This window comes from Episyrphus balteatus, chromosome 4, assembly GCF_945859705.1.
Source record: "Episyrphus balteatus chromosome 4, idEpiBalt1.1, whole genome shotgun sequence".
NCBI classification, from domain to species: Eukaryota; Metazoa; Arthropoda; class Insecta; order Diptera; family Syrphidae; genus Episyrphus; species Episyrphus balteatus.
The window spans coordinates 29,104,271-29,126,791 of record NC_079137.1 but is presented as its reverse complement, the minus strand read 5'-3'; the positions used below and the strand labels follow the sequence as shown (position 1 = coordinate 29,126,791).

Below are 22,521 nucleotides of genomic sequence, written 5' to 3'. Positions count from 1 at the left end.
TCTTTAAAAAAGAGCCTGGAACTTAAATTTTCCACCTCCGTAGTTCTCAGTTTAATTAATTTATGGAACTAAAAAAAGATCTCAGAATTTTTTTAGTTTTTAACTCCAAGATCCCTCAATTTCTTTGAGAAAAAACTCCAAATTTGATCTTGTTTAGAAATTGCACCTCGCATTAAAAAAAAATGTCATATTTAATAGCGAAAAATATCAAAATCAGTTTTCTTGAGTATCTCACGAAGAGGTGTTTGCTATCTCCTTAAGTATTTCATACAAAAAATATCGTTGGTATGATAAGTGTCCTTGATTGATGTCCTTTCATGTTAAGTGTTTATTTATTATTATTTAATATTACAGTTTTATTTTTGTGAATTATTTAAAATTTGGATCCTTTTCCTCATTACAATGAAGGCCCGAAAGATTCATTCACAAAAAAAGGAATAACTGATCTAAGGTTATCATATCCTTAAAATATTTATTTACATTTTAAATTTTCTTTTCAAAATATTTGAATATAGCAAAGTGATGTCTTCTACTAGGTAGGTACCCCTTCCCAATTTTGAGGACAAAATTCTTTTTGCAAACTGATTCTTTTTGCAAACTGCCATCCTATATTGCCTTTTCTTGAAAGAAACTTTTTTAACAGAATTTCATTTTGCCCACGTTAAGGCACTTAAATAACAAAACAACAAATCAAAAACCACACAACAAGGACGTTTATGTTTGTGTATGTATACATGTATATTTATATATATGTATGTATACAAATGAATATATTTTGTTATTTTCAAAGTCTCCAGTAGATCGCAACAAAAAAAAACGATAAGTTATTCAAAAGAACGCGCCCTTGAGGCCACACTCACAATCGACATGTAACAAACGTTCGTTTGTACCGCAATTGATTTGCAATCACGGTCGAGACTGTTACTTAAAATAACCAAGAATGTATCCACAAAATGGAGGTCCATCGAACGAACGCACGTTTGAAGAATTCAAATCTCAAGAGCTTTTCATATCGAGGACGTAATTGAACCTCAATTGTGCGAAGTCGGCTAAAGGAGTCGAGAATTCTGTTTTTTTTTTTTTTGCGTATGTGTGTGTTTTTCTTCATGCTTTTTACTTGAAATTCCGAGGACGGAACAGACCCCATTGTGTTATTTATTAATGTATTATTCGAGAGAGAGACAGAGAAAAAAAAGGAGACGAAGTGGGGCCATGAGTCCCATCTCCTATAGAAACCATTCAGTTTTCTCCAGTTGCTCTGTATAATTCTAACCCCATATGCTTATTTTTGCGGTCCGGGTCTTCTCTCAAACCCGGAGGGTGATTTTATGCTACTGCTGTTTTTTGCTATTTTTTTGTGAAACTACCTTCTCGATGAAGAATAAGGGTGTCATGTTTATTGTGAGTGAGTGAACGTTGAACGTCTGTGTCAGGCATTCGTTTCACTAGACAATGAATGGAGCAACCAGGTGGTGGTTGGAGGTCAGGACACAACTCAGGTAATAGATTATGGTACCCAAAGAGATGGTTAACAGAAAAAAGCATATACAAAAAATAAATATAAAAAAAAGCCCCCGTTAGCGAAAAAGAAGCTGACAACTGGAGGAAAACTCACGGTATATACGCAATGAATAACACAAGTATGTTTCGTTCCACTTGAAGGATATGTCATTTGGCATTTGGCACTGTAAGCATTTAACATTAAATTGCTTGGAGAGTTGTATAAGTGGAATGGAACTTGAGAAAAGTGTTTTTCGTGCAATTAAGATTGAAAGAAAGGGTAGTAAGGTACATACCGATTTTTTTTCTGTTCATGTCATTTTGTCTGGTCTAAAACGAAAGCAGTTTATTCAAGTAGCAGATAGGTAGGTGGGTATGTCGTATGCACAAAAGAAATAGCTCTGAGACTTTTCAATTAACTACCAATTACTGTGGGGAATTCTTTGGGTTACGAGACATTGTTCAAGATTAATTTGTTTTCGCCGAATATCGTGTTTTTTTTTTAGAAATAAAGAAGGGTAGGTGGTTTGGTTCTAGTTAGTCATGGTTCATATATTTTTGTATGAAGGAAGAATTCTGAAATAAGTTTTCTATAAATAAATATAAATAATAAATATAAATATTAAAGAACTAAGTAGGCACCCAATACGAATATGTACTTGTTTGGTATTATTTAATGTTAATTAAGAGGTTTGTGCACGTAAGAGATTATTATTTTAAGGGAAATGGACTCAATCCCGAAATTCTGAGCCCAGAACACACAGAAACTCCAAAAATCTAGAGCACCGAATATCCAGAACGAATTGGCTTTAATATTCCGAGTTACACAAATTTTTCTATCATTTTATAAAAAAAAAAAAACTGTAAAAAATATATAAATCAAAATCGTTGCAGTCTTTAAAAAATTGTATAAATATTATTTTTGAAGAATTAAGTTGGTAAGCCATTTTGTATTGTGTTTATGAACACCTTAAATGAAAATAAAAAAAATCAAGCTCAAGTTTTCGAAAAATTGATATATTTTTCGTTGAAGGTTTTTCTTAAATAAAAAATTTTAAGTTGACCCTATCTCCCACTAATAAAACAGTCATAAAACTAAAAACTTTTATACTTATTATAGGTACTTATGTGTCTTTTTTTATGTTATTTTATTTTTTTTTTACATACTTACGCTTAAGGACTCTTTGAAGTAAAACTCTCTGGCTAGATTTTGAAAAGATGATGTTCATGTTACTTAAACTATTTATTACAGAACTGTCGTTAATTTGAATTTAAATAAAAATTATTATTATAACAATATGTGAATATTAAATGTTTATATTTTATTTATCTATTACTCTAAGAAATCTTAATCAAATATTTTAATAAAACCAAGTTTTCAGCCGATCATTTTGATATTGATAAATAAATTAATTTATTTCTATTACATTTCTTCCATCAATCCATTCACATGGAACTTCTTTGAAATTTTGTTTCTTACATATTATTCTAAGGTTAATTCCTAACTGTTCAAAAAAAATTATTTTCCATTTCAACTCAACGAAAATTCTTTAAAGCAACTCGTTTAGATTAAAACACAAAAAAAAAAAACATCAAATCACACTAAGGGCCAATTTTTCAATAGTCAGTTAAACAGTCAGTTAGTACTTATTCCTAAGGATAGAGAAAAAATTAATTTTTCAACAGGCAGATATAGCTTATTCCTAAGAATAAATCTATCTGCTTCTTTCAGAGACGAATAAAATTATTCGAAGGAATAATCTCAATAAAAATATTGTGTCAGTTGTCAAAGCTGTTTTGAAAGAATTTTGAAAAAAATACAGTGGAAAACAAGAAAACAAAAACAATCATGAATAAAAATGACGTTTAATTTTAAATATTTTTGAATTTGACAATTTTTTTTTGTTATTCTGTAGAATAAATTATTCTTGATTGAAAAATTCAATGTTTTTATCTGATTGTTTATGAGCCTAATAATTTTACTCGTCGAACAGTTAACTGACTGTTTATTAGAAGATTGAAAAATTGGCTCTAAATCTGTTTTCTTTTCAAATAAAAACTGTCACAAATTCACTCTGAAAATTAAAACAAAACAAAAAAAAATAACCGCCTCGTTTCCTTTCTTATTTACAATCACAGTTTCAGCTTTTAAAGTCTCCCATAAACTGTACATGCATATTATACACGTCCGGATACAAAATTACCCTCCACCTAGAAGCTCGTTTAATTCTGCAGCACGGTTCACACAAACACTCAACATTTTGGGACACGACTATAAAGTGGCGCATCTAGATGCGCCTTGCATAGTTAAACCTTTTTTTCCCAACAAAGTAACAGCTTAACAAAAAAAAAAAGACATAATAAAAAAATGTATGTGAAAACATCCTTAAGGATAGCCAAGCGAAAAAAAACTAAGGTATTTTATTTGACAAATTCTCGGTTGTTATTTTTTTGCCTTCTATTTTTCTCTGTTGTTTTTATATCCAAAGGACATAAAGTTCCACACAAACTTGCACACGCTTAGTATCATAGTCAGGTTCAATATACCTTCGAAGGTGCTAGAAGAATCCTCTTCTCTCTGGCTCTTCCTCTATTTATGTATAACCTTTTTCTCTGTGGTGCTTGTCTATCTATTATATATTTTTTTTTATATTTTATTTTTTCTTAGCACGCCGTAGAAGAAACTTGAGACGGACGTAAAGTTAAAGTCCTTTTTACCTGAGTATAATGCACACATAAACCGTTATACATAACTATTCTCACGAGAAAAATAAAAATAAAAATGTGTGTATGTTTATGTGCCAGACAATATGGTGGATAATGCGCGCCAGCTAGGTCCGCCATTCATTTTTGGCCATTAACAGCGAAACTCTGCTTTTTCGTTTTACTATACATATATGCATTGCATCCTGCTAAACAGGATCTCATTTATATTTTCTGCTGTTGTTGATGCCAAAACAGAAAGTCCACACAAGGATCTTTTTTTTCTCTCTCACTTCTAATTCGACAACAGCGAGGCTTTATTTTTCAGTTTATTTTATTGTTGTTTTTGTTTTTCTTAGTTGTTTATGCGTTTATGTCTAAAAAAAAACAGGATTATTTGTTTATTTATTCATCAAAGAATAGGTACACTAATTATTATAATACATAAAAAAATATTTTCAAAGGTCGCCAACAGAAATAAAATCTCCTTAACGCACGGTAGTTATTTTTTTTTTCAGGTATCCCTTGTGTTTGGGAATGTTATTGTGTTGGCACCTTTCAACGGTGTTTACCCTCAAGTGGGAATGTTTGTTTTTTTTTTTTTTTTAGTTGACTTCAAAGTATAATGAGTAGACCTTTGTTAAGGTATTATCCTGTGTGAGGTTAAATGTTATCGTGTTAGGTAAATCGATTGTGTTATGGGCGTCAGCTTCTGTGTAACTATACCTACACGTTAAGTTGACAAGACAATTTTGCTAACAAATCAATGACGTAGGATATGTACGATATTTTACGTATTAAAAGTTATTTTTAATTAGATTTTAATTGCATTGATTCAACAATATACATTAATTTCTGTAAGCAATGTTAATTATGTGCTTTAGTTTTATTTATTTAAATCAGCTCAGATGAATTTTAGACCCAAAAATATTAAACTAAAATAAATCGTGTGAAACTATACATTTATAGTTTTTGCAAATAGACCCAAAATAAACAATGTTCTATGATCAAGATATCAAAAGAAAAGATTCCCATTACTTGCTTTTAATTTGTTGCAAATGTTAAGGGTTTTTATCTACAAATACACTAGAATTTGGTTTACATCCCTTAATGTAGAAACAAATGTACAAACAAAAAAAAGAAATAAATTCAAATAATGCCTAGATTTTCATTTTTTCCATATCATAATATTTTTTATTTCACTTTATCAAATTCTTTTATATACCGAGATTCTACTTATTATATCTTCTCTTATTTACTTAAGACCGAGAGATAATTGTGAAGTATTGATATATAATGTTTAAAAATATTAATCGGAGTGGGTCACTGTGGCGTATGCGCACTATTTTTTTTTTTTTTTCTATTGAAAAATTCTATTACTGGCAAATTAATCAAATGTATTATTTGCATAGCTAAGCTAAGAGAATGTATGAAAAGGCCATTTGCTGATAGTTTTAGTTGAACATAAACTCTTATTCTCTACTCTTATCTCTATATACGCTGTTACATTACATTTTATGTAGAACTTAAAATTCTTAAGTTTTGTTGTGTATTATGGTTAAATTTAATAAACATTATAATCGCAAAAGTATAAATTGCAAATAAAAAAAAAAGTATAGATAAGGACCAAGTTTTTTACTTCACGCAAAAGGATTTAAATGAACTTACTCTTCTTTCAATATGTCAAAAGACCTTACAGGAAAATTGAAACATGTAGGTGGGAAAAACTATCATATTTTTTAATACAAAATTTTGTAGGAGTATAAAAATTATGAAGTTTTATTAATTTTTAAAATAAAATAAAAATACATGTATTTTTTTTTTTTTTTCTTTATACATTTGTAAATAAATTTGGACACTATGAGTTTATGTTTTAATTGAAAGTATCTTTTTCTTTTAATATTATCTAACTTACTGCAAAATTTGGTTTCATGCTAAAAATGTTATCTTTTTCATTATTAATATTAATATATGTATAAAAGTGAAAATTAAAAAAAAAATATAAATGAAAAAAGCTGTTAATGCCCCAAAGCTTTCGCATTTAATTGAAAAATTTATAACCCTAAGGTAAATACCTCGGTACTGACACTAACTATATAAAAAATTATATTTTTGTTGTTTTCATCTTCTTTCGCAGAGAAGCAGAAGAGAAACAGAAAGTGTACACACCAAAACAAAACACAACCAAAAAAAAAAAATTAACGTTGGCCAGCTTATGGAGATTCATAAATATACATACATTGCCAAGGGATGTCTTTTGGTTGTTTTGGTTTTAGCAAAATATTCCCTTGAGGGTGATGATTTCAAATTAAAGACAATTTTCTTTAAGGCTTCCGAATATTAAAAGACCTCTGCGTCTTTATTATCAACACGTTAATGTCAAAGGTATACGAGCTTTTGTGTGGATTTTTATTTTTATGTTTACAAATAATAGGAGAGGGTTTTTGGACCGAAATTATGTAATATAGAAGACTTAGGAGTTGAACATACATATATTTGTTATAGAAGCCAACAAAATAGGACCGTGGGAATAATTTTTTATTTTATATTTTTTTCTATTTTACGTTGAATGTCTCAGTTGAGTATTTAATTCTAAATTATTAATATTTATAATATCAGGTGGATAAAATACTTAGGTTTTGCACGTTATGGGGTATTTTGATCTTTTTCAAACCAAACTTTTTTCAGGGGTACAGTCTCTTTCGGGGAATTGAATGAGCCTTCTAGAGTATTATTGTCACGAAATAGTCAATTTCTTCTTAGTCATACGGAGTCTGCGGTAATATGTAAATTAACTAAACACAAATAATATTGGTTGAGAGTTGTTAGTCACTAGGCCTTTCTTCTTTATGGGATATTTATCGAAAATTTAGAGGAGTTTTTGTTCCAAAACTAAGTTCATATGTATTTAAAATAGTTTAAACCTTTGTTCCTAAATTGCTTTGTGCTTTCACTTCATTTTAACCAAATTTCAAACTTTATCCATTAATCACGTCGCGTCCGTGTAGGCAAATTAAAAATAGATGTATTGTGTACACAAAGTATCCTTCCTGTTAAGCTAATTTATTTAGACATTTTGATAAATTTAGTTTGAAATTTCTCTCTATTTAAATTTGATGAAAGATAGAACTTCCATTCAATTCAATCAATTTGAACAAAACCTTTATCAAATTGCATGTGTTTGTGTAGATACGCAACAAAAATGTAAAACAAAATATTATAAATAAGCAAACCGCAACCAGCCGCCATTCATCTGTCGGCAAAAAAACCAATCAATAATTTAATTTTAAACATAATTAGATAAGTATAATAAAACAAAATAATACGAAATACATATTATTCGCTTTGGGTTTTACAAAGCAGGGTATCAGCTTGCAAACACACTGCGGACATGTGGGACCAACTAAAGTTTAAACTCGTGAATTATAATTATATTTTAATTTATTATTAAAATGTAAATTTGTAACTGTTGCTACTAAATTAAATTAATATATCGAAGCAAATAAACTCACTAAATGTGTATATGCATTTATTTTTATTTTTTTTAATTGATAGTGTCCCTTTGAGTGAATATCTATTTGTTATGATGATAAATACACATACATTACATACATATTTATTTATCTTATTGGAAAAGTTTATGTGTGGTGTAAATTTTTAGAATGTGTTGAAATTTTTTTTTCAATTTTTTTATATGAATTCACCGTAATTTGCAAGTATAAACATAAAACACAAGAGTAGAGTTTTTGTTTATTTACTTTAGCTGACATTTAAGCAATCCAGCTAAATAAAAATCATCATTTTGGTTATTAGTTATGCTAATATACTAATTGAATAAATTATTCACTGTTGGCTGAAGGTTGGATTATAATTAATGCGACAGTTATGTGAATTTTGTAGATATTGGTGGTTTTACACTTTGGCATTTTGGATGACGTTTAAATTGGCAATCTAAATCCAATCAACAAAAGTTGAACAAATTTTACTGACACTCGGGGGATGAATTATTTTGATTGTCAACACAATCATCGAATTTTAGTATGAATTATACAATGTATAATATACATCCACAATTGCTCTGGGGAAAACGAAATGAAATAATCGTGTTTAGTACTGCAACGATTTAACTATGTAGCAGCTACCTGCTAAAAAAAAATTTAAATCTCTCAAACCCTGAAGGTTTATTTTTTGAATCAATCAAAACAAAAATTGATGTTTTTTCAAATTTTTTTAATTAAAAACAAAAGAAATTTTTTTTATAAATATTGCAAACTTAACTTGAACGCTTTTGTAAGTCGTTAGTAATAAAAATAAAAAAAGCGGTTCTATGACAAAAAAAAAAGAGTGTGTGTACACATGTACACGCGACTGAAGTTATACTTCTCATTCAGTATATGTAAATGAATTTCATTTGATATTTTTAATTTCTATTATGAAGTAATTAATCCACACTTAGTTTTTTTACATTTTTATCAAGTGAACAATAAATTAATTCTTTCATCCTCCTTGAGTCCATGTAGTTTTCAATTTATTCTGTGAAATTTACTCATGTTGTGCGGTTCAGAACGTACGGTATACAGTACCTTGCCATATTATTAGGCCCAAGCGAAAAAACACAATTTTTTGGTTCATGTTATTGGATTTTTAAAGTTTTTGTCGCAATATCTCAAAATTTGTTTTGCCTCATTTACTTCCACTTATCATGTAGTTACGGATTGACTAAAAAAAAGTTAAGGAATTGATACTTTTTCATAAAAAATAACATACAAATGGGGAAAAGCTCCAAAAGACGTTTTCTATGGAATTCATTTGTAGAAAATTACCAGACCGGTCTAATACTAAAATTTTTGTACCGAGGAATAACGTGACATTTTTTACTTTATGGCAAGGACCCCAACTTGCATAAATATAGAAGATCTGATTGTCTCGACAGTACGTAATATTCTAAGATTTGTGGTAGTTTTTTCTTTCTTATAAGATCAGACGACAGTTCGTTATTCCAATAACAAAACATTCTCTGATCATTATTGGCTGTTCTGCTATCTCAGGAAAAGGATAAGGTTCCTTTTATATTCTAACTCCAGACCAATACATAAAGGTGCTTGGGATCGTTTTGATTCTACGATTTCGAAATAGGCTCGAGGCTCGGAGCTGCTATATTTATGCAAGTTGGGGTCCTTGCCATAAAGTAAAGAATGTCACGTTATTCCTCGGTACAAAAATTTTAGTATTAGACCGGTCTGGTAATTTTCTACAAATGAGCTTTTCCCCATTTGTATGTTATTTTTTATGAAAAAGTATCAATTCCTCAACTTTTTTTAGTCAATCCGTATCTACATGATAAGTGGAAGTAAATGAGGCAAAAAAAATTGAGATATTGCGACAAAAACTTTAAAAATCCAATAACATGAACCAAAAAATTGTATTTTTTTCGCTTGGGCCTAATAATATGGCAAGGTACTGTATGCTTAACGAAAGTAAATGAATTGCGCATAAAATGTGCACTAGTAGTAGCAATATGGAACTTGCAGGGTTGCTACAAAGCTCAAAAGTGAGCTGAGCTCAGCTCACAGCTCAGCTCAAACTCATTTGAGCTGAGCTGAAAGTGAGCTGAGCTGATGGTTGAGCTGAGCTGTTGGGTGAGCTGAGCTATCGGTGAGCTGAGCTGAGCTGTTGGGTGAGCTAAGGTAAAGTGAGCTGAGCTCTGATGGGTGAGAGGATACATTGATTTTTATTTGGAAAGTATAATGAAATTTGAAGATATTTTAAACTTTTATAAAACACCATAGCTTAAGATGGTTGGTTCTAGTTATTAATGGAATTATTTTAACACATGGATATTTTTATAAATAAAACAGATAATTTTTCGTGATCTTTTCTCTTGGTTTTTTCAATAGTAAATATATTTCTATTTTTTTAGTAAAATATTTCTTTTTTTATCATAAAAAAAAATTCCGGTACAATCCGGTTTTTCGACTTTTTTCAAAATTCCGAGGAAATCGCGTTTGAAAGTTGGGGTAAATTTTTAATTTCGAAAAATCCCCGAATCTTTGAACGCTCCTGGTAGCTAAACCGCTTGAGAGCAATTTTTGGGAGTGATGCCAAATGATAGCTTGTGTCATGGGCCTACGCTTTGCACATTATCAGATTTAAAAAAAATCGCCTTAAATGTTAAACCGCCACATCATGCCTTTTTTTTCAGAATCGTGCCTATTTTTTTTTACTTTTAAGTTCTCCCGGTTTGAGAACGCGTGGACCTACAGGAATGGGAGTTGTACCCAAATGTAGGTTAGAGTCCCCGCTACCTTTTGGCATCAAAAATTGTATTTTCATTTTCTTCAAAATTCCGCGATATAGGCGTTGGAACGCTTTGATCTAGAGACAGGGGAGTGGTGCCATATGAAAGCTTATATTCTCAGCTACCCGATAGTGGTATAATCCGGTTTTTCGATTTTTTTCAAAATTCCGAGAAAATCGCGTTTGAAAGTTGGGGTAAAATTTTTTTTCGAAAAATCCCCGAATCTTTGAACGCTCTTGGAAGCTAAACCGCTTGAGAGCAATTTTCGGGAGTGATGCCAAATGGTAGCTTGTGTCATGGGCCTACGCTTTGCACATTGTCAAATTTTTAAAAAATCGCCTTCCATGTTAAACCGCCACATCATGCCTATTTTTTCAGAATCGTGCCTATTTTTTTTTTACTTTTAAGTTCTCCCGGTTTGAGAACGCGTGGACCTACAGGGATGAGAGTTGTACCCAAATGTAGGTTAGAGTCCCCGCTACCTTTTGGCATCAAAAAAATTTTTTTCATTTTCCTCAAAATTTCGAGATATAGGCGTTGGAAGTTGGGGCGCTCACTTTCAGCTCAGCTCACTTCCAGCTCAGCTCAAATGAGCTCAAATTTGAGCTGAGCTGTGAGCTGAGCTGAAATGTGAGCTTTTTGCAACTCTGGCAACTTGCCACATGGAAATTTTCACATGCAACTTGCCACATGCAACTTGCCACATGCAACTTGCCACATGCAACTTGCCACACGCAACTTGCCACATACAACTTGCCAATTACAACTTGCCACATACAACTTGCCACATACAACTTGCCACATACAACTTGCCACATGAAACATGTAACTTGCAACGTGTTGTGTGTTTTATGTTTGCCGTACTGCGGCGTACTGCATTTTTAAATACTAAAGTACTGCCTACTCTAAAGGTGAAACGACAACCCTGCTACCCAGGGTGATCGCGTCATAATCCCTTTGACATTCTTGTCAAAAAGTAAATTTTCATACCCACCCTCCCATAAGAAGTATAACTTCAAAAACTTTAATAAAAGCTCAAACTAATTTTTTCTGCAGGATCTTATGTAAAGCGGTCCGTACAAAAGTATTAATCAATATTGATTTCGATAGGTCCGCTTTCGTGAATGTTTTTCTTTCTTATTTGAATAAAAAAATTAATTTATAAAAAACACAGTTTATCTAAAAAGACGATACAAGTTACCAACATTTCGCTCATTAAACACTTTTGGGCTTCAATTGATTATAAAGGGGAAATTCTTACATAAAATCAGAAAGGAGAATGGGCAAATTTGTATGGAATGTGGACGTTCCGCAGCCAGGAATGAACTTGTTATTTTTTGATGCAATTCAGTCTCACATACATTGTGCAGAAATCCTGTTCTTCTGAAGTACTTCACAAACGGATGAAATACATTTTTGCATTAAACACTTTATGTAGATTGTCTCAATGTTATAACTTGAACGTGTATTTCAAGTACAAAATATGATACTCTGTCATTTTCCATGAGTATGAAGATCTTTATCTGGGATGTCAAACCAATAGAACCTAAAATATAGGCTTTTTCAAACAACAATTTCGAGGATGTTTTGATAGTTTTTTCTTCAATTTTTTGTAAGTTCGAATATTTGAATCACTCTCAAACAAAATCTCGAATCTGTTGGCTTTAAAAGCTAATATTTTAAGTTATATTGGTCACATTTACAAGATTGAGGTTTTCAGACTTAGAAAAAATGACATAGCATCATATTTCATACTTAAAATATAAATATAATTCAATTCATCCTTCGCAAATTGCACGATGCATTAACAACACTAATATTGCAATATCTTCCATTCTAAATGCAATACAACAAAACGGCCATACCAAAAGTTTTTCCTACGTTACCTATAGTTCTTTCATTTGATACCAATTTCATTAATGGCCGCCTAACAAAATACTTTTTTAATTATTTTTTATGGATTTTTTTACGGTTTCTTGAGGGAAAGCCATCACATTTATTACAAATAAAAGGGTTAGAGAAAAAATTTTTGTAGTTCTTTGTCTCTTTTAATTTTACGAGAATTGTTTTTGTAAAATAAAATCACTTTTATAGTTATACTAGACGAAAAAAAAAATCGCACAGAAGAGGTCTATTTTTTCTCGTTTAAACAAAAGTGGCGTTTTTCTAAAAAAAAATACTTGACTTAGAATAGAAAAAAATATTCAAAACCAAAGATTACTCAGTCAATCCATATGTCTTATGAAACCCAGAAGTCCAATTTTTAAATTTCTTTGTGATTGAAGTTAAGTAAAAGTTTTTGAAAAGTAATTTTTTAAACTCAAACTTTGAAAAAGAAAAATTAAAAAAAAAACTTTCTACTGATTTTTTTTTTATTCAAAATTATATGTTTCTAAAGTATAAGTTTTATTTTTCACGTTGAAAAAGTTAAAAAAAAAAACTTGTGTAAATGACAAAAATTTTTTTTTTGTTTAAGAAGTGAATTTTCTGTAAAAACAATATTAAACAATTTAAAGAATCGATTCATGGTTTTTAAGGACTGTCTATCACTATCTTAATGTCACTCTCCTCTAAAAATCCTTTCCAACTTTTTTATTCTAGAACAACTATTCCTATGTTTCTTGACTTTTCTTGAATTATAAGTTTTTAATTTGTTCTTGTTTCAACCCAAACCACACACAAATAACAATTTTTTATAAGTTTGTAATAAGCGAAGAATCTATTCCAAATTATATTGAGTAGGTACTATCAACTTTTTTATCAATTTTTAAGACCAACTTTTTTCAAAAAATTCTTAAAAAATAAACACAATAAAATTGAAACAACGAAATTAATCTGCAACAAAATAAAATCCAAATAATCACTTCCCATTTCTCATATAAGAGTAAAATTACCGTAGCCTCGAGGAATAGATATAAATACAACAAAATGACTGATCCATGATTAATGACTGATTTGGCTTTGCTTAGGGACATGCATTAGATATAATTAATCTGAAGTACCACCAGACCAGTCAACAACACAGAAACACAACATAATCACTAAGTAGCTCGTCTAATTAATCTTCCTACGGCTGCAAGACAGGCACTTTAAAGTTCAGTTTCAGTTCACTTCGAACTGTATACTCGCGTAGATATCTACGAGCTTGTCTATTCCTATCAAACTGACATGCGGGTGTATACCAAATGGTCCAACTAGACCCGCCCTCCTGCCATTCTTCTGCCCTTGAATATAGCAACTAAAACTAAGTTGAGTTAAAGTTTATTAGATCTGTAAAAAAAGTGCTTGTTATGTAGCCAAATACATGAGATATTAATGGAAATATTAACGAGTTACTTTTAGACACCAAGAAAACACTCAACTGGCAACCAATTACTCGCTGTATACCTGGAAAAAGTTTTTGCTCCGCATGACAACAAAACTATAGTGCCACTCTAAAAAAAAAACTTAGGTATAACGGGTCACTTGGAACAAAGAGGTTTTGTTCTTCGACTTTGACTTTTGTGTGAGTTAGGAGTGAGAATGGGAAGTTTTTTGAAAATTTATCTCCAAGGAGATGCCAATGTTTTTCGGAATGAAAAAGATGGATAGTCCATACGAGCTATCCACACGGATTTGTGTGTTGTTTGCTTCATGAAAGGAGGGCAACAATGACCTGAATTACACTGCTGGAGTACAAAGATACTAAGCTTTGAACAGGGCGACTAATGAGAACCAGAAATCTTCTAGAATTTCTGCAGTTTTCACTTCGATTAAAGTTAAAATAATATGTTAAATATTATTTTTATTTGCCTTCAAAAGAATAATTATAAGGTTAATGAGCCTTCACTTTTATTTATGATTTTGGTTAAAAACTTACAGAAAATCCTAATGAAGATAAAAATGATGTTATGTAATACCAAAAACAAGTACCTACTTATTTATTACGGTTTTGTTGAGATGCACTTGTTCATGACTGTGAAATTCTTGGAGACTCTGTCAATTCCCCTAAAACCTCTAGCCTTATATTTCATTTTCTAAGAATAAATTAACTTGTTTAATTTTATAGACAAAAAGTTTATTTCATAACTGAATAAAGCACCTAATTTCATGGCAGAAATGTCTTAATCCGGTCCTGTTTTTTCATCTTCGTGCTCAACTTATTATAGAAAGTCTCATTCTTTCAATTCGGACTTGGAATAGTTTATGTGTTTTGGTTTTCACATGTGTGCTTGTAAATTTCAACAACTTTCCGTGTAGATATCTACCTACGTTTCAGAAAATGGATTTGATTTTTTTTAAGGAAAATATGTGATTTTTCCATGCTAGTGTCTGAAAAAAACATTTTCTTATTTTTGTTGTTTTTTTTTTATGCTTCTAAATCTTTTTCTGGTTTAGTTGAAAGTTTTTTTTATTCGTAGTCATGTCAGGATATCTTGTGAGAACCATTCGTTTAAGGTGTATCTTTAGCTCTTTTTTTTGCAATCCATAGCATGCGGGTTCTTTCCTTATAATATCTAAGTGTGTATAGTGGTACTGGATAAGTTGGTATATGTCTTATTTTCGTGTTGAATGTGTTCACATCCTTAACTTTTGTTTTTCTCTGCCATTTCTGTCGGTGTTGTTTGTTTTTTTTTTTTCTTTCATTTTATTTTTCATTTTATTTTGTTCCAAAAGTTCATGTTTTCTTTTTTTTTAATACAATATAGCTTTCAAATGTAAGATATAAATAGTTCTAACTGTTTGAAATGGAAACCTACCTACAGTCTGTACCAAGAATATACAACTTTCTGGTAGAGTGTTCAATACTAAGGCTTTGTTGGAAGAAGTGGAAATGTAGTTTAAAAAAAAAAGAACTATAAAAATCGGGTACCGTCACGCCCTTAACGCATCACATTATTAAACATGTTGTTTAATAAAAAAAAACACATGCATTTATCTCAATATTCAAACATAATTTTGTTGGCATTGAATAATTTATAAAATAATGAGTTAAAATTGTCACACCCGAAACGATGAAAAGCTCATCCGTTTGACTTAAAAAAAAAATCTTCTTACTACACAAGATAATTATTAGAAAATTGAGTAAGTGTGCTTCATTTTATAAAATTGTTTAAAACATACAAAAAAATTGTAGTGGTTCAAGACATATTTCATCCACTGTTCCACTATATTGTCTTTTTGACTATTTCTTAAATTTGTCCTGCCATCTTAGGTTTATGTTTAATGCTGTTTCTCATGTTAAAAGTTGAAATGCACACATACACACACAATCCACCTTCGTACATATAAATAAACTTTCAACAAAAATAAAATGGAAAAGCTGTTAAGAACTATTTCTAAAACAAAACAAAAACAAAAAAAACATCTAACAGGGTAAACGAAAATAGAATAAGAGACGCGGAAAACAAAACTTTTCCGTTTTCCATTTTCTTAAGTTTTTTTTCTATTATTTTTATACTGTGCTAACCATGAGTTCCTTTAGTGTGTCCGGACATTTGATCATTAAGAAGAGGAAAAAATAGAAATGCAAAAATTAAAAAAAAAATTAAAAAAAAAATACAAAGCAAAACAAAAAAATGAAGTGCGTGTTCTAAGCCTCAACTGTGCTAACTCAACCTCATTTCTGTATTTTATGTTTTCAAGTTCTCAACTCTGTCCTCATGTTTTTTGTATCATATTCACGTAGGCATACGAATGACAGGTTAATGACAGGTAATAATACAAAGTTTTTCTTTTTAAGGGTGGTGGTGGTATTAGTGGTGGTAGGTTAGGTATCCTCACACAGCTTTTTACCCAGGAGTAAAATCAACACAACATACATATATGAACATTATATTCTCTAAGTTTTGATAGATATAAGCTCTGGTATGATGTAAAAAGAAATTTGATATAAAAGTATTTTTTTTATAGGTATGTATATAGGATTTTCGTTTTCTTCTTCTAAAAGATGGTTAGTAGTTTCGTTGACAATTTTGAAAGATTTGTTTTTGTAGCAATCAGTAAAATAAGAATACCGAAAAAATTGTGTTTCCTACCGTTCTAGCTGTGTATTATCAAATTAATGTTTCTTTAATGGTATATGCAGCAGCGATTTCGAGGATAAAGCCCTCTTCTTACTCCGATTAATCGGCCTATTAGAGACAAATTTATTTGACGAACCTCGAGGATAAATATCTAAAAATTCTGACATGATTAAATTTTTAAATATTTTCCCGTAATCAGCTAGCACCCCAAAATCTATGGAAAACAATCATCATAACCGGAAGGGGAAATCCATTGCATCGGTGATTCATTTCATAGTGTTAACGTAATGGTGGTTTTCATGGATAGGTTATTTTCGATAAGACACCTTTTTAAAATACAATTATTAAAAATCGTTTTACCAAATTTTGACAAAAAAATAATTATTATTTATAAAATCGCCCCACAGAGGAAATGTTTTCAGTTTGTGTGATTTTTCTTTCTAGTTGAAGAGAGGGTGTTTTCACCCCATACTTTTATTCTATTACAGTCGAACCCGCTTAAGTGAAACGGCAAAATGTCACAATTTCTCTTTCTTTTAAACGGGGTTTTCTCTTAAACGAACCTCCTTTTCGGGATGACAAAAGTGTTTCAGATAAGCGGGGTTTTCTCTTGAGTGGGTGTCTCTTAAGCGGGTTTTACTGTAACACTTAAATTTACAAATGAAACTGTATTATACTGTAAAATTTAGCATTGATGAAAAATTGGATTAAATTAACATTGATTTGAATTGAATTGATATTTTTATCTGCAAGTTCAAAGATACACACAGAAAGTTATTCCGCTTTTTAATAAAATTTTCAACTTAGCAAATTTTCAACGCTGGTTTTTCTTAAATTCTTAAAATTTTTCCACTATTTATTTGCTTGAAATAGACAAGTAAAAAACTCCGTTCATTTCAAAAGAGAAAAAATAGATACCAAAATGATCCAACTTAAGTCTTGCCCGGAGACCCCTGCAGCCTAACGTACGCCTTCTAACTGAGCTATAAGTTTAAATTAAAAATGGAGTGGTCACGAAATTTCAGCAGATCATTATTTTTCTCGACTTTGGTCAAAAAAGTTTGACGGTCTAAATTTAAATACTTGGATATTTTATTTATCAGTTATTGATGAGGGTTTGCCCTCTGAAAAATCAGTACCATATTAAACAGGCAATTGAAGCGCCAAGAAAATGAAAGGGCTTATAGACATTTTCAAAAATTTATTTACATACACTCCTCGCCACTTGAATAGGACACCCTTTTTGTTTTTAATAAAGTGGATATAACTCCAGTCTCTTAATAGTTAGCTGTTCAATATTTTACTATTTTGTGTGTCCCCTTATGCACTCTCTCTGTGAGCAAGATCATTCATTTTCAATGCCCCGTTAGTTAAATTTTGCAATTTTTTGCGGAACAACTGTGAAAAAATTGCCCCTATTTTTGTTCACTTGAATAGGACACCCCCTTTTTAATTGGTTTTCGGGTGCAAATCAAAGAAGGTGGAAATGCAAAAATGTTTTCCAATGTCTTTTAGTATTTTTTAGCTAATTTCAATTTAAATGGGTCGCGCGAAATTATTGGCAGAGGAAGAAATAGTGAAAATCTAGAGTGTCATCCGATTTTTCACCAAAAAGGTAAAAAAACGCATCAAAGCCGAAAAATTTTTTCATTTTTTTTTACGAAACGAGTCCAACTGTCGAAAAAATATGAAAGGCTTAACAATGAGTGCCGTTACTGCAGCTGACAGAAGAGCGATTCAACGACTCGCATAAAATTTACATGACTTTGCCGCCGAAAAGAACGAAAAAGTGGTTAAAAAGCAAGTGCATCCGTAGTGAAGCGAGTGATTTCGAAGGCCAAAGACTTGAGGCGATTGCAGCTTAAGAAAAAAAACCTGCAGTAAAGAACAACGCCTTAGTTTCGGTCTGTTTTATGACATGAAGTAAAGCATGTTTTCTCCACTGCGAAAAAAAAATTAATTTAGAGGGCCCCGTTGGCCTCAAGTATTATTTTTATGAAATAATGGATAGCCCTTCCTTCGCAAAATATGAAAGAAAAAATTTAAAGCCAACGGGACCCCCAAATTAATTTTTTTTCTCATTGGAGAAAACATGCTTTACTTCATGTCATAAAACAGACCGAAACTAAGGCGTTGTTCTTTACTGCAGGTGTTAACCCATGGTTTTTTCTTAAGCTGCAATCGCCTCAAGTCTTTGGCCTTCGAAATCACTCGCTTCACTACGGATGCACTTGCTTTTTAACCACTTTTTCGTTCTTTTCGGCGGCAAAGTCATGTAAATTTTATGCGAGTCGTTGAATCGCTCTTCTGTCAGCTGCAGTAACGGCACTCATTGTTAAGCCTTTCATATTTTTTCGACAGTTGGACTCGTTTCGTAAAAAAAAATGAAAAAATTTTTCGGCTTTGATGCGTTTTTTTACCTTTTTGGTGAAAAATCGGATGACACTCTAGATTTTCACTATTTCTTCCTCTGCCAATAATTTCGCGCGACCCATTTAAATTGAAATTAGCTAAAAAATACTAAAAGACATTGGAAAACATTTTTGCATTTCCACCTTCTTTGATTTGCACCCGAAAACCAATTAAAAAGGGGGTGTCCTATTCAAGTGAACAAAAATAGGGGCAATTTTTTCACAGTTGTTCCGCAAAAAATTGCAAAATTTAACTAACGGGGCATTGAAAATGAATGATCTTGCTCACAGAGAGAGTGCATAAGGGGACACACAAAATAGTAAAATATTGAACAGCTAACTATTAAGAGACTGGAGTTATATCCACTTTATTAAAAACAAAAAGGGTGTCCTATTCAAGTGGCGAGGAGTGTATGTAATTACTTATTGAGGACAGAAATTTATTTATGATGACTGGCTATTTATTCTGTAAAAAAAAGTTTCGTTTCGCTTACTTAAAAAAAAAAATAATAATGTGAATTGTGATGAGGTTGACATTTTTAACAGATATCACTTGGATTTCACAATTTCGATAGCAAAACCTGAAATATAACCTGGTCTGACATCACTATTTCATATCCTCTGCATGTTTTTTTTTTTTTTATTTCTATTTTGTTCGTTTCTTTTTTATGTAAGTACGTACCTATATCCCTATTTCAAAAGGGACCTCTTATTGAGTTTATTTTTAGACTGTGTTAATGATTATTTTCAACCAAAAAGAAAAACGAACTGGGATTACCAACAACTGTGAGACTTTAATACGTGAGATTAATAGTTTTGTGATAAACTGAGTATATTCGCAATTCTGTGTGTGTTCCTTTTTGCCCAAATCAAATTGGGACTTTGGGAGTGCGAAGGGGCTAGGGAGGAACACGAATAATGACATCAAATGATAGCACTGGGAGCAATTTTTTATAGCTCCTTATGGACTTGTGTATAACCATTCCATATCTTTTTGAAAAGCTTTTGGCCAGATCATTAAAGATTTATCTGGCACTAAACAATTGGGAATGCTTTTTTTTTTTTTTTGTGAAATCTCACTTGTGTGTAAGTTGTATTTGTAATGAACTCTAGAAATGTATAACATAGAATCTTAAAAAAAAGCATTAGAATGAAGTGTTTCTTTGAAAGAATTTCAATTCCTTAAACAAACTAGGGTCTAATATACCTCCAGTAGTTAGATTTTTGACACAATACACAGGTCATTTAACTTTAAGAAAACCTTGAACTTTATTTTCCATTTTTGGGAGAAAAACAATTGACTTCTATTATGCTAATGCTGGGTATTACTTTTAAAATGAGTTTTAATCGCAAATAGGTACTAAAAGATACAAAATTTTATTGAAGTAACGTACCTATGAAACAGGATTCAAACATCTTAATATTCAATTTAATTGGAAGTAAATAATGTTTTGCTTATCAGATACTCTTCGATGGAAAAGATTATGCGATTTTCTGTTCAAAATACATAGGTAATTTATTTTCCGTAAAATCGAGAAAATTACACAAGCTTAAAGAACAAATTGTTTTTGACGACATCAATTCTGTAGCGTTTGACAGCCAATACATTGCCCTACATTTTTCACATTATGTCCTTACTGATTACACTCATCATCTGTTGCAAGTGCCCTTGTTGCACTTCATTACATCCATTTCATCAAAGCAGCAGCGTATCAATCTTCCTGTGCCTTTGATATTTATGCACCTGAGGAGAGAGGTACATGCCACAAGTATGTCACTGATGAAACTATATTATGCAGTTGCTTTTGCTGTAGGTACCTACCATGATGTCCTAATCCATATACGAGTAGGTATGACCAGAAAACTAAACTCATACTTACACAAAAAACAGAGCACTTTGCTTCACTTTATTCGTCTTACATGGTACCTATACCTACCTACATTATGTATATGTACATATACACCTTCGAGTGGTATTATACAACACACAACAAAAAATAACTTGAAGCTCAGGTAATTTAAACCCAACGCAATATTTGCTCATGTTCCATGAAACTTGACAAAGCGCAAAAAAAAAAGTACATGTTTTATATGTCGTTCCATATCCTCCCACCTTTCATCCTTAAAGCGTCTATACAATTTAATATGTGTAATGGCAAACGGCTGGCTCTTACCAAGTCGCATATACACGAGTATAACTTTAAAAGGCAAACATGGACAAAAGAGCCAGGACATAAACAGAACATGTTACCTTTTATCTTCATGTGTAATATATATTTAAGTATCTATGTTGGTATGTATGTATGTATTGTATATGCATAACATAGGTATAGAACCTACCTATATACATTTTTTTGTGTACCTTACTCCGAGTTGGTTTGTGTCTGTTGCAAACAACAAAAAAAAAATAATTAGGCTTATTATTATTTACTGCATTAGAACATTATCCTTATTAAATGTCCTTAATGTTGTATTCCGTTTTATTAATTTTATTAATTTGATTTGTATATTTTGCTCTTTGCAGAATGCCCATCAGCGATTGATGGCATGGAACGATTTGCATGTCCAACACCGGACTTGCAAGGACGATATCGCTGCATAGACGATCATGTGCTATGTGACGGCTTTATTGATTGCCCGGAAGGCGAGGATGAGGACAGAAGGTCGTGCATGTTCTACAAAACGGTGAGTTAAAATTTAGTATTAAACAAAATTCAATTTACAATATTTATCCTTTATCTGTCTTATTTTATATTTTTATTTTTTTATATTATATAGCAACTACATAAAATACAAATTATATTTTTTTTTACTTCATTGCAGACGAAAGCCCACTTAGATGTGTTAGCAGATGCCCTTTTAAGATGGGCGCGAGGTCGTTAAGCAGTATGAGTGTTAAGGAATTAAGGATAGTGTAAAAAAAAGCCAGCAAATCCAGATTAAGAAAACTGCAAGTATATATACACCTAATTATTATTAATGTAAAAATGCAAAATGAAATGAACATAATAAAAAAAAAAACAAAACATCAAAACACATTAAAAGACTAAACTTAAAACAAAAACTCATTTAAATAGACATCAAAAATGTAAAACTAATAAAAAATAAAACAAACTATGACTGGTCAAGATAGCTAAACCTCAAAACATCTACGCGCCCCATAAAATCAACAATCCCAACAATAACAACAACAACATCAACATACATTATGTAAGTCACTTTTCCATCACAGAACTAAAAATATAAAAAAAAAATTAATATCAATGTGAAAACTATGTAAATTGAAACAAAAAAAAAAAACAATCTTTAAAAGTTACATCCAGTAGTTGATTTCCTCCAACAACAAAGAAATTCCAAATTCAAATTCCATGAATGAAGCCAAAAACAAAAAAAAAAAAGAACACAAAAAAATATAAATCTAAATTTATTAATTTCCGTATATAAAAGCAAATCATTCGAATTAAAACAACCCTCAAAATTCCACAAAAAAATCAGTTCTCTCAGTTCAAATAATGTTTTGTTTTGTTGAAAAAAAAAGGAAATAATTATATAAAAAGACAAACTATTCTCATGGATAAGGCAGCTATTGTAGATAAGTAAATTA

The 22,521-nt window shown here is 31.0% G+C and overlaps 1 protein-coding gene across 1 annotated transcript in view; it reads left to right on the top strand.

The window, feature by feature from the left end:
• Window positions 1-22,229, top strand: part of LOC129917850 (uncharacterized) — a 104,027-nt gene extending 81,798 nt beyond the window's left edge. The window contains exons 2-3 of the mRNA XM_055998036.1: window positions 21,442-21,602; window positions 21,741-22,229. Coding sequence (XP_055854011.1) covers window positions 21,442-21,602; window positions 21,741-21,800 — 221 coding nt within the window. The 3' untranslated portion in view covers window positions 21,801-22,229. The remainder of the gene's footprint in view (window positions 1-21,441; window positions 21,603-21,740) is intronic.
• The last annotated feature ends 292 nt before the right edge of the window (window positions 22,230-22,521 follow it).